General features: G+C 37.1%; 3 protein-coding genes across 5 annotated transcripts; 1 reads left to right on the top strand and 2 right to left on the bottom strand.

Moving 5' to 3' along the window:
- The first annotated feature begins 4,606 nt into the window (after positions 1 to 4,606).
- Positions 4,607 to 8,144, top strand: LOC137725010 (B-box zinc finger protein 19-like). 2 transcript variants are annotated; one of them, XM_088694875.1, is made up of 6 exons: positions 4,607 to 4,879; positions 5,597 to 5,693; positions 5,799 to 5,914; positions 6,008 to 6,238; positions 6,448 to 6,536; positions 7,820 to 8,144. In XM_088694875.1, the coding sequence occupies exons 1-5, from the start codon at positions 4,787 to 4,789 to the stop codon at positions 6,502 to 6,504; spliced, it is 594 nt and encodes a 197-aa protein (XP_088551001.1). In that variant the 5' UTR covers positions 4,607 to 4,786; the 3' UTR covers positions 6,505 to 6,536; positions 7,820 to 8,144. The 2 variants fall into 2 exon arrangements, with proteins under 2 accessions (XP_088551001.1, XP_088551000.1); XM_088694874.1 differs by having other exon boundaries at positions 4,611 to 4,879; positions 6,442 to 6,536.
- A 539-nt stretch (positions 8,145 to 8,683) lies between these two features.
- LOC137726134 (fructose-bisphosphate aldolase 1, chloroplastic) lies at positions 8,684 to 11,366 on the bottom strand. The gene is made up of 6 exons (XM_068465012.2): positions 10,680 to 11,366; positions 10,075 to 10,344; positions 9,844 to 9,953; positions 9,657 to 9,747; positions 9,240 to 9,509; positions 8,684 to 9,144 (listed from the first exon to the last, which is right to left on the bottom strand). The coding sequence occupies exons 1-6, from the start codon at positions 10,851 to 10,853 to the stop codon at positions 8,866 to 8,868; spliced, it is 1,194 nt and encodes a 397-aa protein (XP_068321113.2). The 5' UTR covers positions 10,854 to 11,366; the 3' UTR covers positions 8,684 to 8,865.
- Positions 11,367 to 11,505: 139 nt separating this feature from the next.
- On the bottom strand, positions 11,506 to 13,625 carry LOC137726133 (uncharacterized). Of its 2 annotated transcripts, XM_068465009.2 has the most exons (3): positions 13,467 to 13,625; positions 12,272 to 12,349; positions 11,506 to 12,178 (listed from the first exon to the last, which is right to left on the bottom strand). In XM_068465009.2, the coding sequence occupies exons 1-3, from the start codon at positions 13,474 to 13,476 to the stop codon at positions 11,592 to 11,594; spliced, it is 675 nt and encodes a 224-aa protein (XP_068321110.2). In that variant the 5' UTR covers positions 13,477 to 13,625; the 3' UTR covers positions 11,506 to 11,591. The 2 variants fall into 2 exon arrangements, with proteins under 2 accessions (XP_068321110.2, XP_068321109.2); XM_068465008.2 differs by having other exon boundaries at positions 11,506 to 12,349.
- Between the last annotated feature and the right edge of the window lie 1,485 nt (positions 13,626 to 15,110).

Genomic DNA, 15,110 nt, shown 5'->3' with positions numbered 1-15,110 from the left:
CTTGTTAGATAAATGAAGTCATGTTTTAGAATTATAGGGGTGTGTTTACATGGAAAGCGTCAATTTTGAGGGGAGTTCAATTTCATTGCTTGCATCCCTTCTGGGGTAGTTAGATCACTTATATGTGCTTACTTGTTGCTTCACTTTGCTTGGACATGCTTATATGATATATTGCTAATTCCTTATCCACTATGCTTTTGTGGTTCTTGCATTGTGATTTGCTGCAAATTGGAAAATTTCTTGTGATATTCTACCTTGCCTTTGTCTTACCATGACAAAATGGGGGAAATTTTTTTTTAATTGTGTTATTACCTTATTACCTTGCAAGCTGGTCACCTATGATAAATTTCGCTGGTTCTTGTCAAGATTTGTTGTTTTGTAGGATTCATTTCTTGAGTGTGGGTGAGTGAAATTAGCTTTATGCCACAGGGGGAGATTGTGAAGTCTAGACTTTTAGGTTTGGCTTTCCTTGTCAACATTGTAATTGTACCATATGCTCAATCTAGCTTTAGGCTTTTTTCTGTTTATAGGTTGTGTCTACCAGGAAGAAATGTTCAAGGACTTCAAAAGGTTTGTTCATGCATGTGCATTTCACATCTTCATTCTAGCTAGCTTAGTTGTCTAGTCAAGCTTGCGCGCAAATTTTCAGTAAGTTGGGCACGCAAATTAAGACCTACCCACATAGGTTGATTGACAACTTTTTGCTGGTTACCAGCTTTTAGTTGTGGATCTGCCCAAATTGCTTTATGGTGTGACACGTGTTCCTTGTCCTTGCTAACTAAAATGAAACATCCCTTTTGCATATATCTTTGGCTACATTTTCACTTCTTTTTTGGGGGTTTTTAGATTATATCGTTAGAGAGAATGCATTTATGCTTCCACCTTCTTCCTTCTTCTCATTTATGAACCCTAATTGCAAAACTTTTTTTCATGCATTAAACACCCAATCATTTAAGAATAGGGTTGCATTGTTTTTGTGGTTTTGCATTAAATTTGTGATCAAGTGTTCCTTGTTTCAAATTTTTAAAACTCACCCATTTTAGGATTCTTGTATGGTTTTTCCTTCAACAATTTGACTGGACATTTGAATCTAGATTTGCATATCATTGACATATCATCATATGCATAGTTCGTGTGTGGGTCTCGGTGCCACAATGTGAAGAGTTTAGGAGGAGCTGCCATCTTGTGAAGACTAGAGACAATACATTTTCGATGCTACAAGGTGAAGAGTTAAGGAGGATCTGCCACTTCATGAAGACCGAAGGAATCCATCTTATGTGAGGTAAGGTTGCACAAAGGTAAAGCTGCTTTGTAGACTAGGTCTAGGAATTGAGCTTTGCGTGGTACTTTGTAAGAACCTTGATTATACTAGTGGATTGGACTCAGTGGAGAGTCCCTGGTTTTTTAACCTATAGGTGGGTTTTTACAGCAAAAAACATCTTGTGTTCAAAGTTAATTATATTGTGTCATATATCTCACATACATATACATGCTGCATGTATAACTTGAATATTTAATTAGTATATGCTCACAATCATGCTCACTTGATACATTAATAACTTGGAATGAACTGAGGCCTTGCAAACTAGGATAGCTTTTGGTATTTGAAATTAGTTATTGAATCTTTGATTTATTAACTAACCAATCTGTCTTAGTTGACTAGTGGGCTTGACTAGTCAGTCCAGTAGATTATAATTTTTATATACATGATATTCAGCCTGGTACCAATTTCATATGGTTCATAACATAATTTTAATTTAGAACGTAGCAGATGTATAGTACATAATGTTTTTATTATTGGTACTTACCAGACTGATGAAACATTATACAATGTGAGTTAAACGTATCTTATTTGGTAGATCTTTTAGCATTATGTTAATGTAGAAGGTATAAATCATTTGGTGCATAATGTGCACATCACTCCAAGTAAAAACATGTTGAACTTTCGACAACAGTTGGATACTGGATGAGCTTACATAATGAAAGAAAAAAATATTGTATTATTTGTGCAAATTCACCTCTAGATCATTTTCTTGGTCACTAGAGTATTAGTACAATCAATTGGCACCTATGTATTGTTTGGAATGATTAATGAAATATCAGACTATTGTTGCTTGTCACAAAAAACAAAAAAAACAAAAAAACCCTAAATCCAAAGCTAAAGTGGATGTATGCCAAAGTTCACAACGTACCCAAAGTGAAACCTATTCTTCTATATCGAAACATACCGAAGAAAAGATATAAAAACATAATGATTTATTACCAAAAACAAATATGTGATTAAAATATAGTTCAAATATCTCACCATAGTCAGCACATTAATCCAACTCTAGCAAATTTTTTTACAAAAAAACGATAGAGACATAACTGATTAATCAAAAGGGTGATGATCAAGTTTTCATAAGCTTTGCACACCTAAGCAAAAGGTAGGCATCATGCATTTCATCAAACATGTGACGGGCAACGTTCAAAACTTCAAGAAGTTAGCACAACTCCTTAAGTGTAGATCCGCCAATGTTATAACTTATCAACAAAAAATAAACTATCAGCGTTTACATTACTAGTACAAACCTGAAGCTAAAAAAACCACACAACTTACCAGCATAAAGCAAAAGGTTGAAGCAATAGAGAATCTAGATAAAGCCTACATAATGTACTAGCCTCAAGCCGCCAGAAACAGAGAGTAAAGTAGCAGAATAATATACGTTTTATTATCTCACACAATAACATGATAACATTGTGAAAACAAATGGGAGATCACAAAACTCAAACGTGGAAGAAGAAATCCAGAAACACTACTAACAAACCAAAAACTACTTCCTAAAAAAAGTCACTTAAAAAGTAATATCCAGGACATATTCAAAATTCAGTAATTAGACCCTTCCTATAGACCCAAGCACCAACTTGCCCTACCCCTCCCCATCACCATGGTCATGACAATTTTTAACAAAAATTTCTAATGCGTTTCTAATAAAATCATTTTTAGCAAAAGCGTTAAAATAATGTGGTTTTTAGAGAAGCAGTTTAAATGAGCTCTAAGCCTAATTGCATTGTAAAAGCATTTAAAACATGTTTATTAAAACTGCATCAGTACATTAGATACGTTGAAAAGACGATAAAAGTAAAAACAGGAAAAGGTAAAAACTAAAGTGGTTGAAACCTGCACAAACAACAAAATCTCCACGTCTCTAAAATCTAATATAATCTTTTACTCTAACACAACTAATATTCTAACTTAATCCACAAGCCTAAATTATGACTACCGCCAGTACTCAAAGCTCGACCTCATAGTTTCATGAGACATGTGATTAGTAAACAAATGCGGCAGAAAAACTTTAAAATATTGTGAAATTGAGGATATATGTGCAATGAAATATAAAGTAAATAAGACACAATATTATGATGTTCAGCAAGTGTGCCTACGTCCTTGGGGCAGCAATAGTATTTTCCTTCATTATTTGAAATAATAGGAATACAAAGATATCTCTCATTATTTTTCTTTCTTCTCTCTAGCCTTATAGCTACTGATATATTTCTCTTCTACGTCCTCTACTGTGGATGCAAATTTATGTCGTCTCTAGCCTGATGAAAATACACCTGCAAAACAATCAACACCTTTGATCATAGACCTAAGCCTCACGCGCCCACGAGGTAAAGTGGTTAGGCCAATGGATCTTTAATGCCTAAGTTAGTTTCTCTGAAAAAGAGTAAGTATTTAGGGCTTTTTAGGGTTGCAAAAGCTTACCGAAATTTGGTAGAATTAGGGATAAGGGCCGGCCATGGTGCTTGGGTTTTACCCTACACATAACGCCATCATATTGGCCAAGGTTTATGAAGAAATATTCTCAAGATATTAAATAGGAATAGAGATAATGGAGTAAATATCCCTAATTGATTTAAATAGGAATTACTTACTTAAATGAATTTAATCTTCAGTTGAGAATGTATTAAAGATAGGATTTGGGTAATTAATATCTATCTTTAATGCTTTGACTTTTCCTTACCAAGGGCAGGTGAGTTATGGGCAGTCGTATTCAGCTGCATGGACCTTTAGAGATGTGAGCTGCGCGTGGGAGTATCTGAGGAGTCTGCCCATTTAATACGGATAGTCTTGTCTTTTTTGAGAAAAAATCCACGCGTTGCCTCTAGAATTTTTGGAATTATTTTAGGCTCCACATCTACTGCTTCTTCTCCTCTTGGTTTTATAAGCAGATAGCCAACCATCTTTTCTTCATTCCACCTCACACTTCCACTAGTCAATAATATTAAGTATAAAAGTTAGGTGATGAACCTACCATCCACGAATAAAACAATTTAATTTCAATAATATTAAATATAAAAGTTGATTTTCAAGTGGGTACTGCTTTTATATAGGGCATTCACACTGTTTTTACAACAAATATAAAATTTAATTTCAATGATTGGCTCTAAATCATGAAAAATAAATAAATAAATAAACATGAAAACCACATGTCTACTTTCATTAATTGGTAGTGGAAGAATTTAATTTGAAGTGAAAATTGAAGGGTCGCCACCACAAGAATCATTTTCCATAAATAGTAATGAAATCAAAGAAAAAGAAAACACAAAACCAAACTGTCATACACATCAACGTAACGTGTACAGAGTACCACCGGCCCACTACCTATATACAATGGCTCGATTTTCTCCTCCCTCCCTCCCTCACCCCCTTTGTCTTTTGCCTGTCTCCGAGGAAACCAGAAAAACAATGGCTTTCTGCAGGAGGAAGGACGGATGAGTATATGAGAAGAAGTGGGCATACAGTATGCGAACGCTTTGTGATGTGTGCGAGAGCGCCGCTGCCATCCTTTTCTGTGCCGCCGACGAGGCCGCCCTTTGCCGTTCCTGTGACGAGAAGGTTCTTCATTTCTTGTTTCCCTTTGCTTTTATTTACGCAAACATTGACTTTTAGTTATATGATCCTTCCAATGATTTTAGCACTAACATTTGCAAGTTTTTGGGAAATTGAATTTTGTGGGTCTGTTTTCTGATTGTTAATCTTGATTTTGATTATTGCAAGCTAAGTCACAGGTGGTTGTTTTTTTTTAGTACAAACAATACTCTACATTAAGGAGGGGGGAGGTTTAACCCCGGACGTAGTGGGTTGAAGAGGAAGGCCTAACCACTAGGGCAATCCACCACTTCTGCTATATTGGTGCCGGACAAATCATAAGAATGATTGCTTACTGCTTGAACTTGTCTGACGAGTATACGAGGTTTTGTATCAAACTATGAGTACCCAGATGATGTGGAAGTCATACTATACGATTTGGAATTGTGAAAGTGAGATTGGTAAATTTAATCAACAGTTCACATTAGTGATGAATTTTGAGATGTTTGGTTAGAGAAGTGATTGGCGATGGGTTGCTATCTGAATGTAGCGTGGTTCGAAAATCATGTGTTATACACAAGTCTGACGTTTGCTTCTTAATTTTGAAGTCTTTCTGCCATTTATGTGTATGGAAATCATGACTACCGAAGATGTTTGAATTCTTAGTCTTTTCTTTGCTTTGCATAGCTCTCCTGTCAAATTGTAGTAGAAGCATGATTTTGTTCTTCTGTGTTGGAATTGCAGGTCCATCTGTGTAATAAACTTGCCAATAGACATGTACGGGTTGGGCTAGCCACACCCAGTGATGTTCCTTGCTGTGATATTTGCGAAAATGCACCTGGTATGCTAGACTTCAATGCTTTAAACTTTTAGTTTTTGTGAGCTATGTTAAACTTAAGTAGAAGAATTTTCAAGACTTATTTTCCCTTGGAAAACGTACATGTAGCGTTCTTTTACTGTGAGGTAGATGGTAGTTCTCTTTGCCTGCAGTGCGATATGATTGTACATGTCGGTGGGAAAAGAACCCATGGGAGGTATCTCCTCTTCAGGCAGAGAGTTGAGGTTTGTGTCTTTCTACTGGAAGTTCGGGTTAAGGTTATATATATAGGCCTCCAGGGATTAATTTCTTTTCTCTCTTGGGGCGTTTCTCCATAGTTTCCAGGGAATAAGCTTGGCCGAGGACTTCAACCACTTGACCAAAAGAAGGTACGAAGGGACGAAAATCAGCTGCCCAATGTAAAACCAAAAGAGGGTGAACATAATCACAATATCTCTCCAATTGCAGTCCTAGACAACAATATTGACGGTGACTACAAGATAGACAATACATTGATTGATGTTAATACCAGGCCCCAAAGAATACGCGGGCAAGCTTCAAATAACCAGGTAAAAATATATTTCCCCATGTTGATTTTACTATCCGGTTGGGTTCTTTAACAAGGCATTCTTGTCTTCTTATTAACAAGGCATTCTTTGTCTTCTAAACATTCAGTTTGAATGTTGTGAACTCTAGTTCTGTTCCTTTAATTATTTGCAATTATAAGCATTTTGACTAATCAAAACAACATTTATCTTGCCTTCATATTTAGGAACAGGGTGTGGGTGTTCTAAATGGCGTGAATGACGAATCTGTAAGTGTCGTTCCAGTTTGATCCTTCAAAAAATAGCCTGAAAAGGGAGAAAGGTACAATTTGCGTATCATATTATCCTCATCCATTTGTTTTACATTTTCAAGATCTTCTTGTATGAAGTTAAATTGCTGCTTATAGCTCAGGAAAATTCTCTAGCATTGATTTTGATGTGTTTAAATTCAGAAATGAAAAGGATTGTTCAAATCAATGGTTTGCAAGCACGTGCTTATGTAAAATACATGGGTATTTGCATTGGATTTTTGCTTTCAGAATGCTAGAAAATGAGTGAAACTTTTCTCATATTGGGTCACTAACAAGGAGGGATATTTGGATACCAGTCCCAAAGAACGTATTTGGTTTTGAGCAACTTTAATTGCTAGCAGAAAACGATACAATTAAGGCTTGCAAAGCCGCAATTTCTTCTTGGTAATGTATTTTTTTCCCCAAGAACTTGGATGATAAGTTTGAACTGAGAGATGGTTGACATTATAAGGAAATTGCACCTGTTGTGCATTTGTGGGAAGGGCAGGGTTCCATTTAGTCAAATGACATAAAAAAAGTTACAAACTTTCTATAGTTTTCAAAGCAAGGTCACATAAGTTGGTGTATTATTTGAGTGGTGAGCCTTAACCCGTGTGTCACCGGGAAGATTCACTTGACAAGATATGAATTATGCTATTCATGATGACGTAACATATACATAGATCATATGTTTGCTGTAAAAAAGTCAACTTAATAAGGGAACCCAAGGAGAAAGAAGAAAAATAAAATAAATTAGAGGGAAAAGGACTTTATATATATCTGACTGCTAGTAGTCTGGTGTGATATAGGAGAAATTTTCTGTAACACATAGGCTTTATGGCTGAATCATATGTCTCTATCTCTCATCGAATTACCCTTTTTGCGTGGATTTCTTTTCTTCATTTCAACTGTGATGTGAGCTCATGGCCTATCTTCGAACCGAAACTGAATATGAGAGGTCATCTTCTCCCTCCACTTTGCATTTTAGCATTACTATCTTTAAGGGTTTTCTAGAAATAAAGAGGTGGAGATTGTATTGGCTTCCCATTATACTGTGTACTCAATCGAAGAAAAGATAGTTGGGAGAAAGTTAATAACTCTGTTTATCAAATAACACATATATGCTGATATTTTTCGGTTCTTGTTTTGAAATGGGTCGAGTGTAGACATAAACAACTTGTTTAAGATCCCCAACTATTTGTATTTCTGTTTTCTGTCTGATCATGTTTTTGATCTAATGAGATTATCTTTGTTCTTTGTCATCGTTGTCCAATAAATTTACAAACCCTTCTCTTCCTCTACATTGTGGCTGCAGATGTTCTAGACAAACTACCGTTGCAGAATCTTGGTTGACGACTTATGCACTTGTATTCTTATTTGTACCTTTCTTCCGCTTTCTTTGGATCAGCATCAGTCTGTCACGTTCCTCGTGCACAGTAGATTAGATGAAACTCTTTAACTGTGTATTATCACAAGCAATGTGTTTAGCTTGAAAGAGAGAAAAGTAAGAGTCATTTGTACAGTTTGTTCAAAGTTAAGTTACCGAAATGCAATGCCGCTGTTGACATTCGGTCTTACTTGCACTTCGATGACATTTTTATCAAATCTTAGAAAGGAAATGTGAACTGGTTTCAATTGAATTTTTTATGCTTCCCCAAAAACTCATGTGATTTGGCTTTTAAATGAGAACTTAATCAGGATTACTTACATAGTTTATGTGTATGCACAAAGGCGATCCAAGGAGGGAGAAAACTTTTCATATACCCGTTGCATGAAATGGGGGTCTAATGTTCTCTACATCAGGTGCTACTCATATAACCATGAATGTGGAACACCCGTTTCGTACAACATTTTCAAGAAACAGTAGTTGAAGACATCCCTGAGAAACACATGGTGGGGATGTATTAATGTAGTCTACTGATTCGAACTCGGTCATCTTGATAGATTTTGATGTTGTCTAATGATTCGAACCATGTTATCAGATTGAGAGAAATCGCTGAAACATTTCCAAGTTTTTTCCAGACAAATAGCTATATGCTTCGAAGGATCAAGCTGACGGATTTCCGAAAAAATTATGCCTGAAAGTAGCAAAATTTTCGGGGTTCAGGTTAACTTATGAACCGAAGATGCAAACTTCAAGCATGAAAATATCTGATTGAATAACTACGGGCCAACTAACTCATCATCAAGAAGCTTATTAAGTTGCTGAAAAGTACATAAAATGTTCATCAACAAAAATAGTCTTTCATGGTTATAAGGCATTACACACATAAGAGATCCATGTCTCCTTCCTCCATTAACATCAACAACATCACCATCTGCTATTTGTTCTTCATCATCTACAGCGTTGGTTCAAATTACTTAGTACACATAGCCCTTGACGAACAATTCCTTCTTTGCCTCCTCGGACTCTCCTTCTCCAGTGTACTTGCCAAGCTGTGCGAGTGAGTTGGCCTTGGCACGGATGAGCAGAGCATCCTGAGCTGCCTTCACGTTCTCGGGTCTGCCTCCCCATATCTTCAAACAGGTGTTTTGGAGAGCTCTGGCGTAGGAGAACGACACGTGCCATGGGTTTGGCGATTGGTTCATCGCGTTCAAGTTCAGGGTTGCCTCGACCTCAGATTGTCCACCAGACAAAAACTGCGCAACAAACACAATTTCATCATCAGTACATGATATATTCTCGTCACAAAAAAGAAAAAAAACAATTAGTATCAAGTTTTTCGAACACTTGCCATGATCCCGGGGACAGCTGGGGGGATTCTCCTGTGGAGGAGCTTGAGGGTGTAGTCCGCAACCTGTTGAGGGGTGGCTCTTTCCTTGGCCTCTGCACCAGGAGTAACCATACTTGGCTTGAGGAGGATACCCTCGAACAAGACATTGTTCTCGGCTAGGTAGAAGAAAACCTCGGCCCACACCTTCAAGGCAACTTCGAAAGTCCTTTCAATGGTGTGTTCACCGTCAAGCAAGATCTCTGGCTCAACAATTGGGACCAAACCACTGTCCTAAAGAATCAAGAAGCAAGCACTTTCTCAATCAAAAAACACATCCTAACTAGACACAAAACAAACCCCTGCGGTCTAAGTAGCAACTTAATAGCAATTAGTCAATCAAATATGAAATCAACTTGCATAGCATATCAGTTCTCTTACTTGTGCAATGGAAGCGTAGCGAGCGAGACCCCATGCTGCTTCCTTTACTGCAAGAGCTGATGGGCCATTGGGGATGCTCACAACGGTACGCCTAGTTCATCAAGTTGGTAATTACGTTACATTTTACACCTTATGGAGCTAGAATTATATGCCAAAATAACATGGGGAATTCAGATTTGATCCGTACCATTTGGCGAAACGAGCTCCCTGCTGGTAGTAGGCAGCTGTGCGAGAGGCAAGACCATCAAGACCTTGGCACCAGGACTCATCGTTGGAACCAGTTAGGGGCACCAAACCCTGTTTTTGTCATAATCAGAACATGCAGCTACCATAATTTTATGTACTAATACTATGCTTACAGAAGAGTATGCTTGCAGCTTGCTTTGGTATGTAAATTTTTGCATTTCAGTCAGCTGACCTTGTCGACTTTAATCCCGGGGACGATGCCTTGCTCAATGAGCACATCAACGATCTTCTTTCCATCAACAGTGGATTGGTAGAGAGTCTCCTCAAAGAGAATGGCACCTGAAACGTACTGGCCAATGCCAGGGGCGCTCACAAGGAGGGTACGGTAGGCTTGGCGGTTGGCCTCAGTGTTCTCTAGCCCGATTGAGGCAAGACGCTTGCCACAGGTTGCATTGGACTCATCCATGGCCAAGATTCCACGGCCTGGGGATGCAACAGTTTTCTGTACCGACAACCAAACCCACACCTCATCAAATTCAAACCTCAACAGGCAAAGGTGCAAGTTAAAGATGAACTTCTATAACTAAACGGTTTAGGATGTTATGTTATCAGACTATCAACTTGTTCCACATGTTCAAACAAGAATCAACCTTATCAGTAGTTCAGATTAATAGTCCATAGTAAGAAACATGTTCAATTACTATAACAAGATAGCAATTCAAGTAACATTTTCGGAGTTCCTTGCGTAAAAAATATATTTCGAGAGCGTATATTTTCGAGAGACCATAAGTAAATAGTTCGAGTCATATATGGTAACTAAAACGTTGTAAAACTTACAGCAGTCTTAACAAGCTCATCAGCATAGGAACCGGCACGAATGGTTAGACCGGTTGGGGCAGTGGGTAGGCATCTGACGACTGAGGAGGCGGAAGGCTGGCGGAGGGTCTGGCCCTTCACCCACTCAGACTTGTCGAGAACCGGAGAAGACTTGAGGAAAGATGCAGAAGCCATCGTTAGCTGTAAAGAGTAGCAGCCTTGTGAGACAGAACAAGTGTAAAATAATCTTATCTCCTCCGGCAAAGCTCTCTTGCCCTTTGCCACACATGCACTCGCTCTCTATATTTATAACTGTCTTGTGTACAACAAAGATGTCTAATTTGAGGCTGGTGTGCTCCGGCCAATCCCGCCGCACCATGTGGATGATAACCTGCTGACTTGGCTGGCTGCGTACGTGGTTCAGGCATGGGGGTTTTTTCTCACCTTGGAAGAAAAAGACAAATGCATGACGCTCACAATGTGAAACGTCCAAAACAGACTTGTGTCAAGATATTCCTCTCCAAATGGGGAAGTAAATATGAGGTTGTTATGATCTCTCTTGCTTTGTTTCCCCCTTTCTTACTGACTAACGGCTATGGTTCAACGTTAAGGTTCGACGAGACGGAAAACCACGTGGACGGTACATAGCATCACAGGTCAGCTTCTACGACCGTGCTGGTGATTTTTCACGCCACATAAACCACGGCGATAGGTTGGTTCAATCTAATGGCTCTCACTAAGTAGCAGATTCATGGTTGAATACAATGCTCTTGCCTCCAGAAAACCTTTCGGTACGATGTTGAACATAACATAAGAAGAATTCAACAAATAAATGAGACATGCGAAATTGTGAAACAACAGGAAGTCGATTATTCACACCGCAACAAATAATGAAATTAAAGCAGAATTCTATTATTCTAATATATAAGATGTTTAACTAGAGTTGAGATCCAAAGATAGATCTGCAACCCCAGAAACTAGATCATCAACCGAATCTACTTTCATACTTTTCCATACATCAGAATCATCAAAAGTTGATGGGACCGGTTGAGGCAAACTTTCTTCGAGGGCCTTGTTCAACTGCCTTACCAGGTCGTCTTCCTCCACAGGAAGATCCAAATCCCAAACCCTGAAAATATCCTTAGTTGAAGGCTCCGTCTCAGATAATGAAGGGCTGATATCGACTCCTAACTCGAGGTTTTCCGTCATTCTCGGGTCATCTTTGTATCCTGGCAAAAATGGATTTCCCATAAAAGTTGATGACTGCAAATTATTCGAATCCTCATCGGTTGGCATGTCATCATCATCATCATTATCATCATCATCTTCATCACTTCTTTCTGCTTCTTCACCAATACTAAGAACAGCATTTCGGATTCTTCTTCGGAGTTGTTTTGTTTCTGCCCGCTCACGAGATGCAAGTATCACAATGTCAGTTCCCCCGGTTAAACCATCAGTTACAAGTGAAGAAGAGCTGAGTGATTCAGGCGGCTGAGAACCAAGGATTTCTTGTAAGGCACCTTTCAGAGAGTCCCAGTTGTCATCAAAAACATCAAATTCGTTAATCAGGAACGAATCAACCCAAGCATTATCCTCTGGAGAAAGTACCTCACCATTTTTAATAGACTCTAGGGAATCCATGATAAGAGACTGAATAGTGCCTTCCATCACTTCATCTCCAACATCCATGGCTACAAATTTAAGGGAAACAGTAAGTAGAAGCAAGTACAAGCCATGCTTTTTGCAAATACAAAACAATTTATGCTGACATGTCATTGTGATTAAATTCTGTCAGTATACACGTTCAGTTAAATGTTCACATACAAATTTTGTGTTCGTTTTCCATTCTGACATGAAAACTTAGAGCAAAATAAAAAATCCCAAAAAAAAAAAAAAAATGTAAACGCTTCTTGCACAAAAAGTTGAATGACTAAAAAAAAAAAACCTAGCTTCCAATCATTTCAGAGGAAGTCAGTTGGTTAGACATCATTGGAGACAGCCTTTTCAAAACATACCCAACAAACCTAACATGGCTTCATTCATGATATTCACATATTCATGTAATACCAAAAGAAAATACAAGCAATATAACAGACATGGAAGTTCATACTAATACAGGAAACAGATTATGGAAACAACTAATTAACAACAAATACAATAGAATGGTAGCGAACTCGGGTTCTTTAACCACATCAGTGACTTCATCTGTTCTGTTTCTATTATCTGAATCCATTTTTGTTGTTGTAATGATGCAACATAACAAGCCAAACAGGGAGAGGAATGGAGTTTCAAACATTAGAAGCTAAATTCCTGAGAATTCAACTTGGAGTAAACATTTTCCAACTAATCATTTACTATGTATAGCAATAGTGTCTAACTGTAGCAGTGAAACACATTAATTATCCAAGTGATTAAACTCGATAATGTTCCAAAATTTCCTTTTATCTCATAAGTTTCACCTATAATGCTCTGTTTCGGAAGAAACCGAGATGAAGGTTTTTCAAACATATCAATGAAACCACTCACCCTTGTCAAAGCACCAAAGCAAAACATTCACAAATAGGCAATCGATACACATGAGGATTTTGCTATACATCATTTTCTGCTTTACATTTCACGTTAAAATGTAAATTTCACATATTTATGCACTTTATTAAAATGAAATAAAATAGCAAAATTAAACATAAACCCTAAACCTAATCAGACTAAAAAGATAAAGAAACCCTAAAGCTTGGGAAGGGGTCTCGCAGGAATGGGAGATGAATTAACGACGACGATGGAGTAGGCTTCAGGGCTTGAGAAGCGTACCTTGTGCCATTGAGAACCCTAATTTGGAGAAGCAGTTATGGATTAGGGAGAAGAAAAGACGAAGACTTTAGAAGGAAGAAGACGACCCAAGAAACGAATAATGATTCATACGGTTTACGAGTCTATCGGCTACGGTTTCATTCCCTGAAATTTCAAAAAGTAATTAGAATTTAAAATATTTATTTTTCGTCAAATATGAATTTGAACTACATTATTACTAGTTTATTATGAAGTCAAGCTCACCATTTTTCTTTGGGATAGATAATATCGTTTATTAAAAAAAATATTTATGTATGTCGTATTATAATCTAGTAATATTCTTCTCCACTTGTATCACAAATGAGAAGTCTTAGAAGAACTCCCCCGTTGCTTATTACCTTGGGAATAGGCAACCCAATTCACTTCCTTCCCCCCTACCCCACAAAACACTTCAATCCACTGGGCCAATTGGGCCCAAGGATGCAAAAGTCAGGCAACAATTGCCTGTCCCAACGCCATATCTACGTGAGGCAACCAAAATTTAAACTATTAAAAAAATTATTAAAACAAACTAATAAAAGATATAAAAAATTATATATTTTTTTTCTATAAATACCTAACCATGTTTTTTTACTGTACATTACATTTTAATATTTTCAAATACTTTTAATAAATCTTTTATTATTATCTAAAATTAAAAATAAAGTTATCTTTTATTATTTTATAAAATAAAAAATATTAATATTTTAATACAAATTACCTAGGTTATTCAATTTATGAGTAGAGATGCATTTGGCAGTTATTGTTCACTGAAGGCAGTTATTGGGTTGTCTATTGCCTAGGAGACCTTACTAAGTGCTCTTAGGTTTGATTCTCGTTAGTGATTGAACCACATTATTGGTAGCTCATTGTGAGGTCACATCCACTCTCTTTCTCTTAGTAAAGATAATTGGCTCGTTTGGATGTGCTTTTAAAATGATTGAAAGCATTTTTAGAGAAAATGTTTTTGAATTCCAAAAGCACTTAAAGTGCATTATGCAAGAACCACTAGTTATGTGCTTTTTTCAGGAAACATTTTAAATGCTTTTTGAATATTTACTTGTATTTTTACTAAAGATTAGTTCTAAAAATATTTTTAACAAAAACGCTTTCAATTATTTTAAAAACATATTCAAACAAACTCAATATTGTTTGTTCAAAGAAAAAATCTTTCTAGAGGTCGATGCGGTTCGGCGTCTGATCCAGCCTCATCAAGAAAATCAGGTTTGTTCGTTCAAGCTCGGGGTTTCCCTTTTTGTGCGATTGGGAAAGTAAGTAGAGGAAATTAAATCAATTTGACTCGTAATTGGTTTAATTCAAGATTATAGCATATTTGATTGTCGATTGTACGTGATATAGTATTTTTAATTTATATCTAAACTATCTATTAACAAAATTTTCTTTGTCAATTAAAAGGGAGAGGCCAATTTCATTGATGCTGGCAGTGTTCCTAGAAACTCGTCAAGTGCAGGGATTTCTGGTTCTTGTGTTAATCTTGGTCGAGGTGAGATTCTATATGCTGAAGTTTGGGATGTTTATAATGGATTGCAACATGCATGGAATAATGGAATTTAAAAAATAATGGTAGAATCGGATTCTACTCTTGCTGTTCAATTGATTTCAAAT

Source organism: Pyrus communis, chromosome 5 (genome assembly GCF_041283825.1).
Source record: "Pyrus communis isolate YQ-2024b chromosome 5, ASM4128382v1, whole genome shotgun sequence".
Taxonomy (NCBI): domain Eukaryota; kingdom Viridiplantae; phylum Streptophyta; class Magnoliopsida; order Rosales; family Rosaceae; genus Pyrus; species Pyrus communis.
The sequence above is the reverse complement of the archived record's forward strand: the minus strand, read 5'-3'. Positions and strand labels throughout refer to the sequence as shown.

Coding starts and splice junctions, on each gene's coding strand:
- LOC137726134 (XM_068465012.2), bottom strand. CDS start 10,853: ATGGCTTCTGCATCTTTCCTCAAGTCTTCTCCGGTTCTCGACAAGTCT. Junction 9,510..9,656: donor GCTACGCTTCCATTGCACAA/GTAAGAGAACTG, acceptor TTGATTCTTTAG/GACAGTGGTTTGGTCCCAAT. Junction 9,145..9,239: donor CAGCTGTCCCCGGGATCATG/GCAAGTGTTCGA, acceptor TTTGTTGCGCAG/TTTTTGTCTGGTGGACAATC.
- LOC137725010 (XM_088694874.1), top strand. CDS start 4,787: ATGCGAACGCTTTGTGATGTGTGCGAGAGCGCCGCTGCCATCCTTTTC. Junction 4,880..5,596: donor GCCGTTCCTGTGACGAGAAG/GTTCTTCATTTC, acceptor TTGGAATTGCAG/GTCCATCTGTGTAATAAACT. Junction 5,694..5,798: donor TATTTGCGAAAATGCACCTG/GTATGCTAGACT, acceptor ACGTACATGTAG/CGTTCTTTTACTGTGAGGTA.